This window comes from Caretta caretta, chromosome 8 (assembly GCF_965140235.1).
Source record: "Caretta caretta isolate rCarCar2 chromosome 8, rCarCar1.hap1, whole genome shotgun sequence".
Classification (NCBI taxonomy): domain Eukaryota; kingdom Metazoa; phylum Chordata; order Testudines; family Cheloniidae; genus Caretta; species Caretta caretta.
Genome location: NC_134213.1, coordinates 39,519,416 through 39,535,287, shown reverse-complemented (window position 1 = coordinate 39,535,287; position 15,872 = coordinate 39,519,416). Strand labels below are relative to the sequence as shown.

Genomic DNA, 15,872 nt, shown 5'->3' with positions numbered 1-15,872 from the left:
TCGCTGAAGCACCATGGCTGCGAGGTGGAGCTGGGACTGGAGCCCAGTGTCTATGGCTCAGTCCCTTGAGCCCCAGAGTGAAGCGCAGGGCTGAGCCGGTCCAAGTACCCCAGCTAGGCAGGGTCACAGAGCGGGCGTCCTGCCCAGTCAGCTGGTAGGAGCTGGGAAGATCTGTATAGCAGCAGGGTGCAGGTTGTGGAGCTGGGCCTGCCCAGCATGCCAACGCCAGGCTCATGGGGCTGGTGATTTCCTACCAGTGCCAGTCTGGCTGGGGGAGTGGAAGGGTTCCCCAGAGGGCCAAATGTGGGGTGTCCCCAGGGCATGGGGCAGCCTGCACTCTGAGGGGGGGCACATGGGGGGGCTGGGAGCTCCGGTGACTATTGCCGATGGGTATGAGTCTGTCGCCAAGTACAGTCGTTTGTTTAATGAAGCAGCGCATCCATGCGTCGCTCTGGCCATGCCAAGTGCAGTTTAGCTCTTCTGGGCCAGGGCTTGCCTCTACTGTCCCCACTCAGCTCCTCGCGCTGAGCCTGCCTTGGGTTGGCTGTGTCTGTGTGGGAGTGGAGAGAGCTGCGAGAGGAGAGAATGAAGACAAACGTGTCAGGCGTCACGCACAAAGTCCTCTGTAGACGGGCCCCTCTCCTCCCCAGGGCTGCCACTGGCCCTTCAGAAGCTGGAGTGCTGCTCTGGCTAGTGCTGGTTAAAGCTGGCACCTGAGAAACTCCCGGAGAGGCAGGACTGTCCTGGGCCATGTCCTGCCAGTCAGTGGGGAATTCCCAGGGTGCTCCCAGCTGTGAACCTGGATTCAATCCCCCTCCCAGCCTGGCCATCGCTCCCACCTATCCTGCTTCCTCTTGCTACTGGCACTGGGCCACCCATGCCAACCTTCATCTGACTCTTGTCTTGCCCTTTGGTTGGCAGGGCTCCTGCTCTATCAGAGAGAACAGTGGTGAGCAAAGCTGGGCTAGTGTCTGGCCCCTGCTGATCCATGTCAGGGTACTTCTCCCTCCGGCCCCCAGGCAACACCCTTCAAGAGCCTTGACTCTTTCCCAAGAAGGCTTAGAGCCAGCTGAACCCTAGCCTTGCAAATCACACCAAGTTTCTGTAGGCCAGGATGTGGGGAGGAGAAATTCACTACCCCCGCACCTTGTAGCTCTCCGGCCTACTTTTCTCAGTGCTGCAAACACCAGTACCTCTGCTGGCTCCCCGGGTGCCCATGGGCAGGGTTGGGGGGAAAGCCCAAGGGCATGGCTCACACAGCAGGTCTAGGAATCTGTGGGCACAGAGTGCCTGCAATAGGAGGGAATCGGTGGAGACAGGGATCTAGGAGAACAAGGCCCCGACAAGGGGAAGGGCTGGCAGGCACAGAGGCCCAGATCCTGAGATGTATTTAGGCTCCTAACTTCCATGGATTTCCCCATAAAATTGTGTCTCCAGGCAACGGAGTTTCCTGTCTGCTAAGTAATTTCCTTTAGCTTTGACCATCCCACCCGCCATGCTGATGGAGTGTTTGTGCTTGTGCTTGTGTTTGTGCTCTGCCTGGGCCCTGCCACGCATAGGCGTGTTCTGGGTTCCTATGCTGACACAGCTGTAAGGCTGCTATGGGGAAGGCACATGGGAACGGTGAGGACAGGGATTGACAGTGTAAAGGCAGAGAAGCCCCTTGTCTGCCTTGGCAATCTCAACCCAACACACACGCTCCCCTGCTGTCACCACCAAACACCCCCCTGCCCCTCCATGAGGTAGTTCAGGATTCTTGTTCAGGACACCCTGCCCCAACTAGGCCTGGCTTGAGCCGCTGATGTGGTTCCTGCTGCCCTTATCTCATGGTTCAGGTGCCTCAGCAAGAAAGCGAACACAGGGATGTAAGAGGGACAGAGATAATGCAGCCCACTGCTGGCACCTCGCCTGCATCCAACCTGCACTGAGCCTCTGTCTCTATAGTGCGCAGCTCTGCTGGCTTCCAGCCAGAGGGATCCCAGCAACATTGGTTATGGCTTCCTCCCATCCCTAACACTTCACTTGCCACTGCACTGCAGCTGCCTCTGGAGTGACACGCAGCAGCCTCACACAGGCATGGAGAATGCTGTGTCTGGCTGAAAATGCAGTGGCAGGTCGAGAGAAATAGAAGCTGGAATTGTGCCAGGAGGCTGCGACTGATTTTCCTACTCCTGAGAAAAGCACCAGGGCATCTTTAACCACCACAAGAGCATTACACCACCCCACTACAGCTAACTGAGGGCACTGGGGTCAGTGCTGCCCGAGGGAGATGTGTGCCTACTGCGTCAGCAATTCCATTTCTTGCCGCACCCGGGAATTCCTTGGAGCTCTCTTAACGCAGGTGTTTGCAAGGCCAGGGCCTGCTCAGCATGTGACAGTCGTGAGACTCACAACCTGAGACAGCGTGGCTGCCCTTTGGCATTACATCTTGCATCACTGACACATGTCCATACACAAACATGCGCACGCACGCAAACATGCACATGTGCACGCACACACGGACATATGCACAGACACGCATACACACGCACATACACACACGCACAAAGTCGGCTCTGGTCCCTGCTGCCAGTAGCTAGAAGGTGGCACTTACGTCACACCGTCACTCCTGGGTCGTGCGCCGCAGAGTTCTGCTCCTGAGGGAAAGGGAGACAGAAACATGAGAGACAAGACCAGAGAGCATTTTGTAGCTCTTGCTACACAAAGGAGATGGGGAGTGCTGCAGGTTAGGATGCGGGACGCTGGCAGAGCTGTGCAGGGGCCCCCTCGCCGTGAACAAGATGTGTCAAGAGTCAGGTGCAGCGGTGGCGCTGTGTGAGGACTAGTGCGATAAATTTGCCCACCAATGTACATGTAAGCAGGGTCTGAATGAATGCTTCCCTGACAGCTAGCTGAGAGGGGAAGAGACTTGGATGTGTTTATGTGAATACAGTTTGCTCCTGCTCTGTTTACATATTCAGCAGAATACAGTGGTGTCAAACTGGTGTTGGGTACAAATCACTTTAGTACTGAATGCAAGGGTAGTGAAATATGGTTACCAATGTTGTAATTGTTGTACGAATGCAGGAAAACAGGACTGTGCTTAACCTGTCCCAAATGGGGGGGGGGGGGTCACTCTCACCTCTAAGAACCTTGTGAAAGCAGAGGCTTGAATGTCAGAGCCCTGTGAATGAGGGGTGTGTGCAGGGTTAGAGTCCTGGTATTGTGATCAGGAGGTGGAATGATCTTCCTGGGGGTTCTCTCTCCCCTAGCTTAACTTGTTCTTCCCCACTGTTCAAAGACTGGAGCTAAATAGGCTTCATTAGGTACCAATTTTGTTATTTTAATTGTTCAATCAGAGCTGAAACCAGCTGTGGTAGGACTGTGTTTCTGCTCTGCTTGCTAAGAGCTGAACATCATTGAGAGACTGATGTGCTGAGGTCACAGCAGAGAGGCAGAAGGTGACTGACAGTGAGCTGGTGAATGGGTGGCAGCAGAGAGGTGCGATGAGTGGCCAGCAGGGCCACAGCAGAGAGGCGCAATGCAGAGCGAGTAAGATGCCTCTTTCCACAAACACCCCAGTGTGGAAGGTGAACTCTGCAGATGCACCTCTGAACTCTGGGTCTGCACTGACCAAGAACAGCAACTGTGAGTGGGGTGCAGATAAGGGTCAGGCACGTGAAAAGGACTTTTGGGTTGTTGGGCAGAAACACTGCCCCATCTCCAGTGATTTTAGTTCATCGCAGGCAGGACAGAAATACAGTCCTACTACAACTGTTTTCAGCTCTGATTGAGCAATTAAAATAACAAGAGGCTCCTAATAAAGCCTATTTAGCACCAGTCTTTGAACAGTGGGGAAGAACAGGTTAAGCCACTGTAGAGAGGACCCCGCAGGGAGGGAGTTATGCAGCCTCCTGACCATGATACCCAGGACTCCTGTCCCCCACCCGCCTCTTATTTTCACAGAGCTCTGACATTCGAGCCTCTGCTTTCACGAGGTTCATTTAACTGAGGGTGCCGCCCCTCCCCATTTGGGACAGGTTAAGCATAGTCCTGCTTTCCTGTATTCCCACAACAATTACAACACTGGAAACCATATTTCACTACCCTTGCATTCAGTACTAAGGTGATTTGTACCAAATACCAGTTTGACACCACTGTATTCTGCTGAATACATAAACAGAGTACAAGCAAACTGTATTCACATAAAAAGAAAAGGAGTACTTGTGGCACCTTAGAGACTAATAAATTTGTTAGTCTCTAAGGTGCCACAAATACTCCTTTTCTTTTTACAAATACAGACTAACACGGCTGCTACTCTGAAACCTGTATTCACATAAACACACTCAAGTCTCTCCCTCTCCGCTCCCAGCTAGCTGTCAGGGAAGCATTCATTCAGACCCTGCTTACATACAAGCTCAACTGTGACCAGTGAGTGAAAGTGTGTAAAGTGTCACACTAACCTATTATCAGAATGGTAGCCTTGTTAGTCTGTATCCACAAAAACAATGAGGAGTCCTGTGGCACCTTAAGAGATTTATTCGGGCATAAGCTTTTGTGGGTAAAAAACCCACTTCTTCAGAGGCAACTAACTTATAACATTTACTGTTGATGGGAAAAAGGTGCACATGTGAGACATAAAAAACCCAAGTAAGTCCAAACAAAACATCCTCCTAGCAGTAGGGCTGTGCGAGCATCATGCCTGGTGAACTAGCAACGCGTGGGACCGGAAATCAATAAACCAAAATTGGTGTCTTGACAATTAGGCCTAATTAGTGAACAAAATATTGAGGGGACGGGATATTTCTCCCAACCCCCCCTCTTTGGGGGGGTCTCACAAGAAAGGTCGTTTGTGGGGGGAAAGGCAGACGAAGCTGTCTGACAACAACTGCAGACTGTGAGGAAGGAAAGGCGCGAGCTTTATCCTCACGGCTGCCACCCCCTCCCATCTCCTGGGACCCTGGGATTGACCCTGACATTGTTGGGCCTTTATCCCGCCTAGACTGAGCCAGTAAGAGAGACCCAGATGACATCATCCCCCCACACCCACACATCCTTTTCCTTCCTCACCTTAATGGGTGGCAGGTGCCCCTCCCCTGCATCAGGGAGGCTAGCCCTGCGGCCCCGCCCCTTCCGCACAAGGTCCCCCTGTGGCCAGAGCCCTGAGACGACCCCCCTGTGGCTAGAGAAGCCCTGGGCCAGCCAGAACCCTGAGCCCCTTCCCCCCAGCCAAAGAGCCCCAGCCTAGCCCCAGCTGGCCAACCGACCCGAGCCCTGGCCCCAGCGGCCCCAGCAGCTTGGGCCGGCCTGGGGCCAGAGCAGTCTCAACTATGCAAGCTGGAGCAGCCCCAGTCCAGCATCCTGCAGCAGCTATACCCACTGCCCATGCCCACCTTATTTCTTCACTTTCCTCTCTCTCTCTCCTTTTGCCTTCTGTTTAATTAAAGTCTGCCTTACTCAACTAAGCCTGTATATTTTGCAATGCTGCTGAGAGACTGTAACCAGAAAGAAGCAGCTCAAAGCAATGCCCTAAACAGTCTGATGCTGGTACAAGTTTGGCAAGTCTCAGAAGTGCTGATCAGACCCTGTGCACGGCCTGTGTTTTTCCAGCAGATAAGGCTGCAAGTGAAAGTAAACACCAGAGCCAGAAACTGCATTTTTCTGTCTTTGCTGGTCTTGTCTCTCCCTTTTTGTGTGTGTTTGTGTGACAGAATACACCCCTGTGTTCACACACTAGGGTACTAGGCTGTGTACAAGGTATGCCTTGTATCCTTTGAAAACTCATAATTTGCTGGTCAGTACAGTCCTGGTAAAATATGTATGGCAACAGTGTATGAGAAGTTACAAGATTACCCTGTGTGATGTTATGAACACATGTTCCAAACCACACAGCCCTGCGCAAATGGAAGCTGGCAAACAGCTCTGTCCTAAACAAAGGAATGTGCACTCTGCTTAATTTGCATGTAAGCAGTAAACAAAGTCATCAAGCAGGGAGGGGAAAAAAAGGAAGTACAAACAGGTACAAAAACTAGCAGGGAACATCCTTCCACATGGACTCTTTGGCTCTAGGATCTCAGCTGGAAATGTTTTGTAAGAGGGGGACTGAAGCTATAAAAAGGAGGGAAAAACACCTCAAGGAACCTCTCCCCCCTACCCTCCAATTGTATTCTCTGCACCTGAAGAGAAAAAGGAAACAGCTGATAAACTCTGGGGGAGAGATCATGACCTAAGGCATTTGGTCAGTAACAGAGCTGATAGCATGTGATGAGAAAATTTGCTTTGAATCTAATGTAGTTTGTTAAGTTAAGCATCAGGAAGTGTTTTATCTTTATTTGTCTTGTAAGCATTTCTGACTTTTATGCCTCATGACTTGTATGCACTTAAATCTCTCTCTCTTTGTAGTTAGTAAACTTATTTTATTGTTTGATCTAATCCAATGTGCTCAAGCTGCAGTGTCTGGGTACCTTCATTTGGGGTAGCAAGTTGTGTGTACTCTGGTTTCTCTTCAGATCGTATAAATCGTTTGCCTTTTCCCTTCAAGGAATAGTGGCCCGGCTATATTTGCACTGTGCAGGAGAGGACTGGGTAGTACAGGACACATGTTTCTGGGGGGCGATTTGGGACTGAGAGTGTGCTGGGCTCACCCTGTAGACTCTTTAAGGTTGGTGAGCACCAAGGTGTGGCTGGCTGGCTGCAGCACACAGAGAAATGGCTGGGAGTGACTAGCATGCTGGAGTCAGTTTGTGAGCAACCAGGCTGTATAAAGGGCACCCAGGTTAGAGGGTGGGGTGACCCAGCTGCTCATTGGGCTGGATTGTGCCCAGGGAGGTCACAGTTTGGCTTGTCTTTTAGACTTTACCAATGTCAGCTCCAGTCCATCTCCATGAACTTTTTCTTGTCCCCCCAAAAGGACACTTTTATTACCATTTTAAAAGGCAGTCATATGGGGGGAGTTTCCTCTCCAGCTAAGGGGAATGGACCTAGGGATGTGGTTACACTGACAGCCTGACTTAATACTTCACGTTTCAAACACTTGGAACTGTTTTTCCTCCTTTGCTGTATCTTCAATAACAGGCTGTTTAATGGGGTGTTGCCACAGTAAGATGCAGGCTGGGGTCTCCGGGTAGCAAACCCTGACCCTTGTTTAACCCTGTTTAGTGCTGGACAGTGACTGGGTCACATTAACACCTTGGACTCTTTGGGCCTATGATTTAACATGAGCACTGCCCTAGTTGCAGGTGCAATCAGTCACGGTGAGGAGCACTGGAAAAGCTGGAAGAGGGGGAGGCCTGGGATAACAAACAAACAATAGAGCTTTAACCTTCCATCAGAAAATCTCTCAGTGTTTACCGAACAGCATCTAATTAATCCTCCCAGCACCCCGGTGAGGTAGGTAAGGGACTGGGGAGTCACAGTAGCGCCTTCACCATCTGGTCTGGTTGGAGAGAGCTTCTAGGCTCGACTCAAGCTCTGGCTCCTTCTCCGTGTCCCTGGGGTCTGAGGTTGTGGGTACTTATCCACAGCAAAGCAAATGTGACACATGACTGGGAGCCCAGTGATTGAAAACTCTCGTGAGGCATTGAACGGCCATTCAGATATGGGCCCCCCCATTTGAAAACTGGTTTGGGCTAACATTGACAAACTCATCTCACACGCCCCGGAGGGCCTAGCACAGAGGTCAAGCTGAATAGCCTCCTTCAGTGCCTAATCTGTATAGGGCCCTATCCCCCCTCTCTGCAGGAAATGTTGCGTGTTTGCACCCATGGATTTTCCTTTGCTCTTCCCTGAGGTCTGTGGGAGCTCCAGGCCATCTGCACAGCAGCACTGTGCCTCTGTGGTGTTTCCCACCTCCCTGGGCACCTCCTGCTAGAGCCCCTGCATTCAGCATTCCCATAAGAGGGCAGGGTTCACACAGGAGTGTGGGACAGTGGGTGAGCTAAGGCTGATGAGATCAGCAATAATTTCCCTGCTAGAGGCACTGGGGTGCAAAAAGCACCCCTTGCCCCAGAACCATGCTCAACCCTACCTCTGGGGTCTCCCTAAAGAGGCACCTGTGAGGTCTTAAAGAGGGGAAATGATGCAGGGGAGTGGGCACTCCCCCCTTCCATGTCCCTAGGAGGTATGGTCCTTAGTTTTTTCCCCATGAGGAGATCCGCTTTGCTCAAAGCTTTGTAGACACTGAGCTGGGTGGTTGCTGCTGGCTGGCATCACAGCTCAGTAGTACCTCCAGGGAAAGTAAAAGCCCCCCCAGACTTTACAAGACCCTCAGCCTTCATCCTGTAGAGCTGGTAAACTCTGGGTGTGCAGCTAGGAAGCTTACAAAGTCTGCAGGCCATTTACCCGGTGCTGATTGCCATGAACCCATGACAGCTCTGTCAAGGATCAAAGGTCAACAGCTGCAATCAAGGTACTAACCTGCATTGTAGGTCTCAGAACTCAAATAGCTCTTCATCAAGGTCAATCATTACATTTGAAGACAGAAATATCAGGGAAATCATTAAGGCTGGAATTTTCAAAGGGGCCTAAGTGAGTTAGGTGCCCAGTTCTTGCTGACCTGCCTTAGGAAAGACTAAAGCCAACATTGTGCAAGCCCCTCCTTTCTACAATCTTAATTATAGTAGCCACTTTTGCTTGCTCTATAACGTAAAAATCCTTCATTCTCAGTATCTTGCATTTCAACAGCCAACCAGCCATTGTGAACCTTGAGGAGAAAGATGTGGTATCATGTTTAGGTAACTGTGGCAGTTTGCATACAGAATGAAAATCTAAGAGCTGGGCACGTTAGGCCTCCTTTTAAAATCCCAGCTTAAGGGCCAGATTCCCAAAGACGTTTAGGCTCCTAACTTCCACTGACAGCAAAGGCAGCTAGAAGCCAAAATATCTTTGGGGATCTGGGTCTAAGTTACTACACCTGCTTGGAGACCTCCCCAGTGTTCCAGGGCATGGAAGGAAAGCTCTAGCCCCAAGTCCCTCACACCTGAGCCTTTCTAGCTCAGAAATCCTTGCACAGCAAACGTCTAGCCAGTGTGCTTGTGTATGGAATGCTGTCTATGGAAGGCTGTTGTGTAGATGCTGTTCTAGGCATTACAACAAAACTGTGTTTTGCACAGAAACCTTTCACCATGGAAGTCTAGCAGGTGGGACAATTCCTCACAGACCAATTGCTCTGAGAGGGACGAATAGGCCCTGTGCTTGCAGCACATGAGGAAGGAAGCAGAGTCTTGTTGCTGCCAACCCTGGGAGCAAAAAAGAGCCACTGTCTCCCACTAGCCGTCACCTTTAGCCCCCAGCTAAAACCTCTCCAGCGCATCATCAAGGATCTACAACCTATCCTGAAGGACGATACCTCACTCTCACAGATCTTGGGAGACAGGCCAGTCCTCACTTACAGACAGCCCCACAACCTGAAGCGAATACTCACCAGCAACCACACAACAAAAACACTAACCCAGGATCCTATCCTTGCAACAAAGCCCGTTGCCAACTCTGTCCACATATCTATTCAGGGGACACCATCATAGGACCTAACCACATCAGCCACACCATCAGAAGCTCATTCACCTGCACAGCTACCAATGTGATATATGCCATCATGTACCAGCAATGCCCCTCTGCCATGTACATTGGCCAAACCAGACAGTCTCTACGTAAAAGAATAAATGGACACAAATCAGACGTCAGGAATTAGAAATTCAAAAACCAGCCGGAGAACACTTCAATCTCTCTGGTCACTCGATTTCAGACCTAAAAGTTGCAATTCTCCAACAAAAAAACTTCAAAAACAGACTCCAATGAGAAACTGCAAAATTGGAATTAATTTGCAAACTGGACACCATTAAATTAGGCTTGAATAAAGACTGGGAGTGGATGGATCATTACACAAAATAAAAACTATTTCCCCATGCTAATTTTCCCGCTACTGTTACTCAGCTTCTTGTCAACTTTTTGAAATGGCCATCCTGATTATCACTACAAAAGTTTTTTTTCTTCTACTGCTGATAATAGCCCACCTTAATTGATTAGTCTCATTACAGTTGGTATGGCAACCCCCATTTTTTTTATGGTGTGTGTGTTTGTGTGTATAGATAGATATAGTCTTCCTACTGTATTTTTCACTGCATGCATCTGATTAAGTGGGTTTTAGCCCACAAAAGCTTATGCCCAAATAAATTTGTTAGTCTCTAAGGTGCCACAAATACTCCTTGGTGTTCTCTTTTTTTTTTTTTTTTTTTTTTGTCTCCTCCTAGGATCTCTCCCCAGGGAGTGAGGTCACCCGTGCTTCTGTTCCTTAAGTCTCCTAGCTAGCAAAATGGAGCCCTGTTGCTGCCATGTACCAGATCTCCTGGGAGGTGACAAGCAGCCCCCACTAATTCTGCTTCAATGCCTTCCTGGGTTTGATACATGGGAAATTCCCTACAAGTTGTCTGTATTCTTCACTATGCATTTTCCAGGATGGTTACTGCTTTAAAACAGTGTCAGAAAGAACCACACAGAACTCTTGCAAATGTCTAGAATCTAAATCAACTCCCTTAAAAATAAAATCTGGAAATTCCTAGACAAAAACCATTGTTGAGTCAGCAAGACAGTGACCAAGGCTGACAAGGAAAAAAGGCAAAAACTAGAAAACCAAACATGAAATGCACAAAAATTACTGAATTCAAGGCTGGGGTTAGTTCATTAGTTGCCCTGTGGTCCTGTCCATCACCAGACAGTGGGGACACCAGGATGTTGCAGACAGTGCTGATTGACTAGCAAGAACAATATCACATTGTCTGTGGTAACGTGGGTTCTTTCCCCCTTTCTGAGGAAGATCTCACAGCACGGGGCAGCGAGCGGGTTCCGTGGACACGTGCAGTTAGTGTGAGCAGTAAAGAGGCCAGAGTGGGGCTGTCTTTGCATGGAGGTGTGAGGCTGCTCAGAGCCATGCTAGCAGCACTGCTAGGTCAAGGTCATACATGCTGCATTTGCTAAAGAGAGGTGGAGCTGCCATGTCAGTCAGCATTCCTCCTAGCAGACGCCTGCAACGGGGCATGTCCTGTTCTCCTCCCCCACTAAAATGGGGCTGTGCCTACAGGGCACAAGGCAGTTCTATGGGAGGTGGGTGCCTGTAGATCCCCACCTGCATGTGACAAGTGGGGCCGGGAATGAGATAGGTTTTCTGCTACTTCCAGTCTGCATAAGAAAAGCACCAGAGATGGGGTGATGTTAAGTTGTTGGGCTCCTAGGGGGCAGTGGGGGAAGGAGGGTGATGTCTGAAAAGTGCACATGGAGGGTAAGGTGAGAGAAACTCTGATTCTGAGACCGCAGTTGGAAGCAGAGTTGTGGGAGAGTGAGTCTGAGCCTGTGCCCTTTGTGTGCATTACAAGAGGTAAGATTCTAAGGTCCCTTAGAGTCTACCAAGGGAGGTGGGTAGAGGCCAAGTCTGGCCAGGATTGGCTGGGCCCAGCTCCTCAGCGATATGTAGGCACCTGATTCCCATTGAAATCAGTGGAAGCTATGAGCTTAAGTACCTTTGCGGAGCTGGGCTGTGGCCATTGACTAGATGCGTGAGAAGACTGCTGAATTGGGAGGGCTCTCCTGGAAACCAAAGAGCAGTAAAGAGGGGTCCCAGGCGGATGGAGACAGTGGGTGGGGATACGCAGGCAACACCAGGTTTTCCCATGGAGGGACCAAGACTAGCTGGCCCTGGGGGATCATCGCACTGAATCTGGGCTGGTAGTAGGAGGCTAATCCTGCCTGTGATTTCCAGAGCCCAGGAGCCTGCACAGAGAGGAGGAGGCGGGTTGTGCATGTGTCTGGGCACCCAGAGGATACAGACTCGAGCAAGAGCTGTGGGAAGAGGAGGCTGGAACGGCACTACCATCACTCTGGAGGAGATGGGGGAGTGAGTGAGCTCTCCTGCCTCCTCTCAGAAAGCCTAGAGCAAGCGGTGAGGTCCCCAGGGCACATGGCCCATGTGCATCCCCTACACTGGATCCGCATGGGGTGGGAGCCCCAGGTCACACTCCTAGAGGCACAACCTGAACCTTGAGAGAGGGTGACAGACTGGCCACTGCTGGAGCTGCAATATCTTTTGTAAGGAAAATGTAGAATCAAATGAAATAAAAATCTATGAATGTATCATTCTTGTATCTGAAACTAGAAATATGAAATATAACTCTGAGAGCCTACTGTAATTATGCAAAGTGTGGGCCATTAATGGTGGTTTGGAATCTTCCTGGCTCCCATCAGCCAGGACAATTGACTATGGATGACTCTGTTTGCAGGCAGGCCTTCCTGTGAGTCAGGCTGGGAGGAATGAAGGCTTGGGGTCTCACAGGGCATGTGAGCATGTCACCTGGTACTGAAATCCATCTTAAACCTGGTGCTTTTCCATTTAGAAGGGGCGAGTGGGGACCCAGAGAGACAAAAGATTCCTGCCTTGTGCTAAAGCTATATAAGGGTGTGGAACAGAACAAAGGGGGCTGCAATCATGAGAAATCTCCTAGTTATCACCTGAGCTGGAACAAGGGCTGTACCAGGGGAAAGGATTAGGCCCAGACTACGAAGGAGTCCAGTCTGTGACAGAAGCTTATTGAAACATCTGAGGGTGAGGTTTTATCCGTATTCAGTTTTCTTACTGTATTAGGCATAGACTTGCGTTTTTTTATTTTATTTTGCTTGGTAATTTACTTGGTTCTGTTGGTTATTACTTGGAACCACTTAAATCCTACTTTTTGTATTTAATAAAATCACTTTTCACTTATTAACCCAGAGTATGTATTAATACCGGGGGGGGGGGGGGTTAACAGCTGTGCACATGTCTCTATCAGTGTTATAGAGGGCGAACAATTTATGAGTTTACCCTGTATAAGCTTTATACAGGGTAAAATGGATTTATTTGGGGCTTGGACCCCACTGGGAGCTGGGCATCTGAGTGTTAGAGACTGGAACACTTCTTGAGCCGCTTTCAGTTAAGCCTGCAGTTTGTGGGATGTGGTTCAGACCTGGGTCTGGATTTGTAGCTGGCAGGTGTGTCTGGCTCAACCAGGCAGGGTGCTGGAGTCCCAAGCTGGCAGGGAAGGCAGGGGCAAAAGTAGTCTCAGCAGATCAGTTGGCAGCCCCAAGGGGGTTTTCTGTGATCCAACCCGTCACAAACTGATAAAAGGCATCTCGTAAAAGGAGACGACATGGGACTTCCCAGTCCTTCTGGTAGAGCAGCGGCTGGCTTCCTAGGTCTCAGGTGACTGAGTCCACATAATCCAAAAGGACCAAGTGCTAGTGGTCCCTAAGAGGAGGTGGATTCTTCCCCAGAGGAACCCACAAACCAGGGGAATACTCGAGCTGAGGCACGTAAGTAGGCCATAAGGGCAAGTGCTCCTGGGGTGCAACTCAGGCACCATCCCAGAAGGCAGTGAGGTCATCAACAGCCACAGGCTTGACCCCTCCAGGATGTGGTATGGGGAGATACGAACAAGGGAAGCAGGGAAAGGTTCCCAGCTCACAGCTGTAGAAGATAACAAAGCCTACAGAAACTATGGCTCGGGAGGGCTGGTGCCGAGGGAACCACATCTGTGACCGGGATCTCAATCAAAGTAGCAGACAGTGCAAGAATAACTGACACCCTAGATTGACTGTCCCACTGCTCAGGATCCCTAACCAAAATACTGAGCACCAGGGAAGAGAGCTTGATGCATGCAGCGCTAAAAGGCTCTCACCAAGGCAACTGAGCCCAGGGCAGCCAACACCAGAACGCCCCGGCCCAATGCAGCAGAGACCCTTGGGTCTGCGGCTCCAGAGGCAGGTCCCCATCATTCTAGGCAGCAAAGCTGGTATAGTGTCATGCAGTCATGATGTCAAGACAAGGTGTGTGACTCATGGCTGGGCTTCTCCTTCCTCAGCTCGGAGGACAAAACATCATGCCAGGAACCAGTTCCAGAACCAGCTCCATAGGGGGGCACATGGACTCTTCATCCAAGTCAGCGAGTGCTTGTGGTGGAGTCAGCCTCTTCCTACTCGTGCTGCTAGATTTTTGGGAACATGACAAAAAGGCCAGAGAGTTCCTTGTAGGCTCTTCACACTGACTCTCAGACCAGATGCATAGTATCTGGGACGACATCACTGTGTTCTGGCTATTGCATTTAACCCAGGCACAGAACCCATCTGGATACCTGTTCCTGACTCAACGGGCAAGAGTGTGGGTGGCAACTCCTCTGAACAATCAGAACCAGGAAGAGTCGCCCACATGGCCGCTCCCAGCAGCTGGAGCTCAGGGTGACTCTTTTTAGCTCTGTATGTGCATTAGGTAAAAGCATGGCACAAAGAGCTCATCTGGGAACGTGCCCCTCCTCTAAGCAGAGAAGAAATCGATCATACACCTCTGTCATGGCCCTGGCACCATCACAGAAGGGACATGGCTTGAGGCCAGAGGACTTGGTCTCAGTTATAAAGGAAAGGCCTGAAAACATGAAGAAAACACAATGGCCAGATGGGTCCCAAAAGTGTGTAAAAAGCCTGCCCCTAACTCTAACTCCTCCAGCTGCATGGGGGGGGGAATTCCCAAAGTGTTTGCCTAATGTGGCTCCCGCTGGACTCAGAGCAGAGTTAGGCCAGTGGGGAGCCCTGCTGAAAATCCCACTCTACAATTAAAATGCCGGCTCTGTTCCAAAAGGGCCCAGTGGGGCAGCAGTGTACACCACTGAGCTCCTGCTCATGACCTACGGCAGCAGTCCGTGAGGCTGGGGGCTCTGACCCCATGATGCTTGGTGATGCCATAGGAGGGGGATTGTGCAGACTGCCATCCAGACAGTGCCGGGTTTACAATGGTGCAAGTGGCTCCATGCAGTGATGAGCTGCCAAAATCTTAACAACCGGTTCCCTCCTCACCCCACGAGGGGGTCCTAGCCCACCTCTGCCCCCCAGGACTCCTGCCCCAGCCAACCCCCCCCACATTCCTTGATGCCCCCCCCGGGACCCCGGCCCCATCCACTCCCCTCCCCTGTCCCCTGACTGCCCCCAGAACCAGGCAAGAGGGTCCGTGGGCCACCGTAGTGGGTGCCCACCCCGCCCCCTAAAAGCGAGAGGGATCTGCCGGGGGGTGAGGTGGGAAGTCCTGGTGGTGCTTACCTGGGGCGGCTCCCAGGAAGCATCTGGCAGGTCCCTCTGGCTCCTAGGGGTGGGGTAGTGTAGCTAGGGGAGGAGCGGGGGAGCGCCTGCTCCTCCCACTGATCACATCAAAAGCGGCGCCTTAGGCACTGACTCTGTGGGTGTTCCGGGGCTGGAGGAACACCCACAGAGTTCATGGGGGAAATTTGGTGGGTGCAGAGACTCCACCGGCAGCTCCCTGCCCCACACCCAGCCCCAGCTCACCTCCGCTCCGCCTCCTCCCTGAATGCGCCACCCCGCTCTGCTTCTCCGCCCCACCCCGGCTTCCCGCGGATCAGCTGTTCGTACGGGAAGCCTGGGAGGGCTAAGAAGCAGGAGGCGGCTTCGCGCTCAGGCCCAGGGAGGTGGAGGTGAGCTGGGGCAGGGAGTGGTTCTCCTGCGCACCCCCTGGGTTACCTGATGCGGTGCGGACGGCCCTCCTTGCGCCCCCCCGCCCCAGCTCACCTCTGCTCCGCCTCCGCCTCCCTGGGCCTGAGCGTGAAGCCACCACTTGCTTCTCAGCCCTTCCTGGCTTCCCGCGCAAACAGCTGATTTGTGGGAAACTAGGGGGGTGGAGAAGCAGAGCGGTGTGGAGCATAACTCAGGGCGGAGGCGAAGCGGAGGTGAGCTGGGGCCGGGCACGGGGCGGGGAGCTGCCAGTGGGTGCTCCAACCCCGGAGCACCCACAGAGTCAGCGCCTAAGGCACCACTTTTGGCTGGTTGTTAAATTTAGAAGCCCTTTTAAAAAAGGGCTTCTAAATTTAACAACC

At 51.4% G+C, this 15,872-nt stretch overlaps 1 protein-coding gene across 3 annotated transcripts in view; it reads right to left on the bottom strand.

Moving 5' to 3' along the window:
• Positions 1–433: 433 nt before the first annotated feature.
• The window catches only part of RELL2 (RELT like 2), a 44,655-nt gene continuing 29,216 nt past the window's right edge, over positions 434–15,872 (bottom strand). For all 3 annotated transcript variants that reach the window (XM_048859701.2, XM_048859702.2, XM_048859703.2), the window contains exons 7-8: positions 2,594–2,636; positions 434–570 (exon numbers count right to left, since the gene is read on the bottom strand). In XM_048859701.2, coding sequence (XP_048715658.1) covers positions 2,595–2,636 — 42 coding nt within the window. In that variant the 3' untranslated portion in view covers positions 434–570; position 2,594. The remainder of the gene's footprint in view (positions 571–2,593; positions 2,637–15,872) is intronic.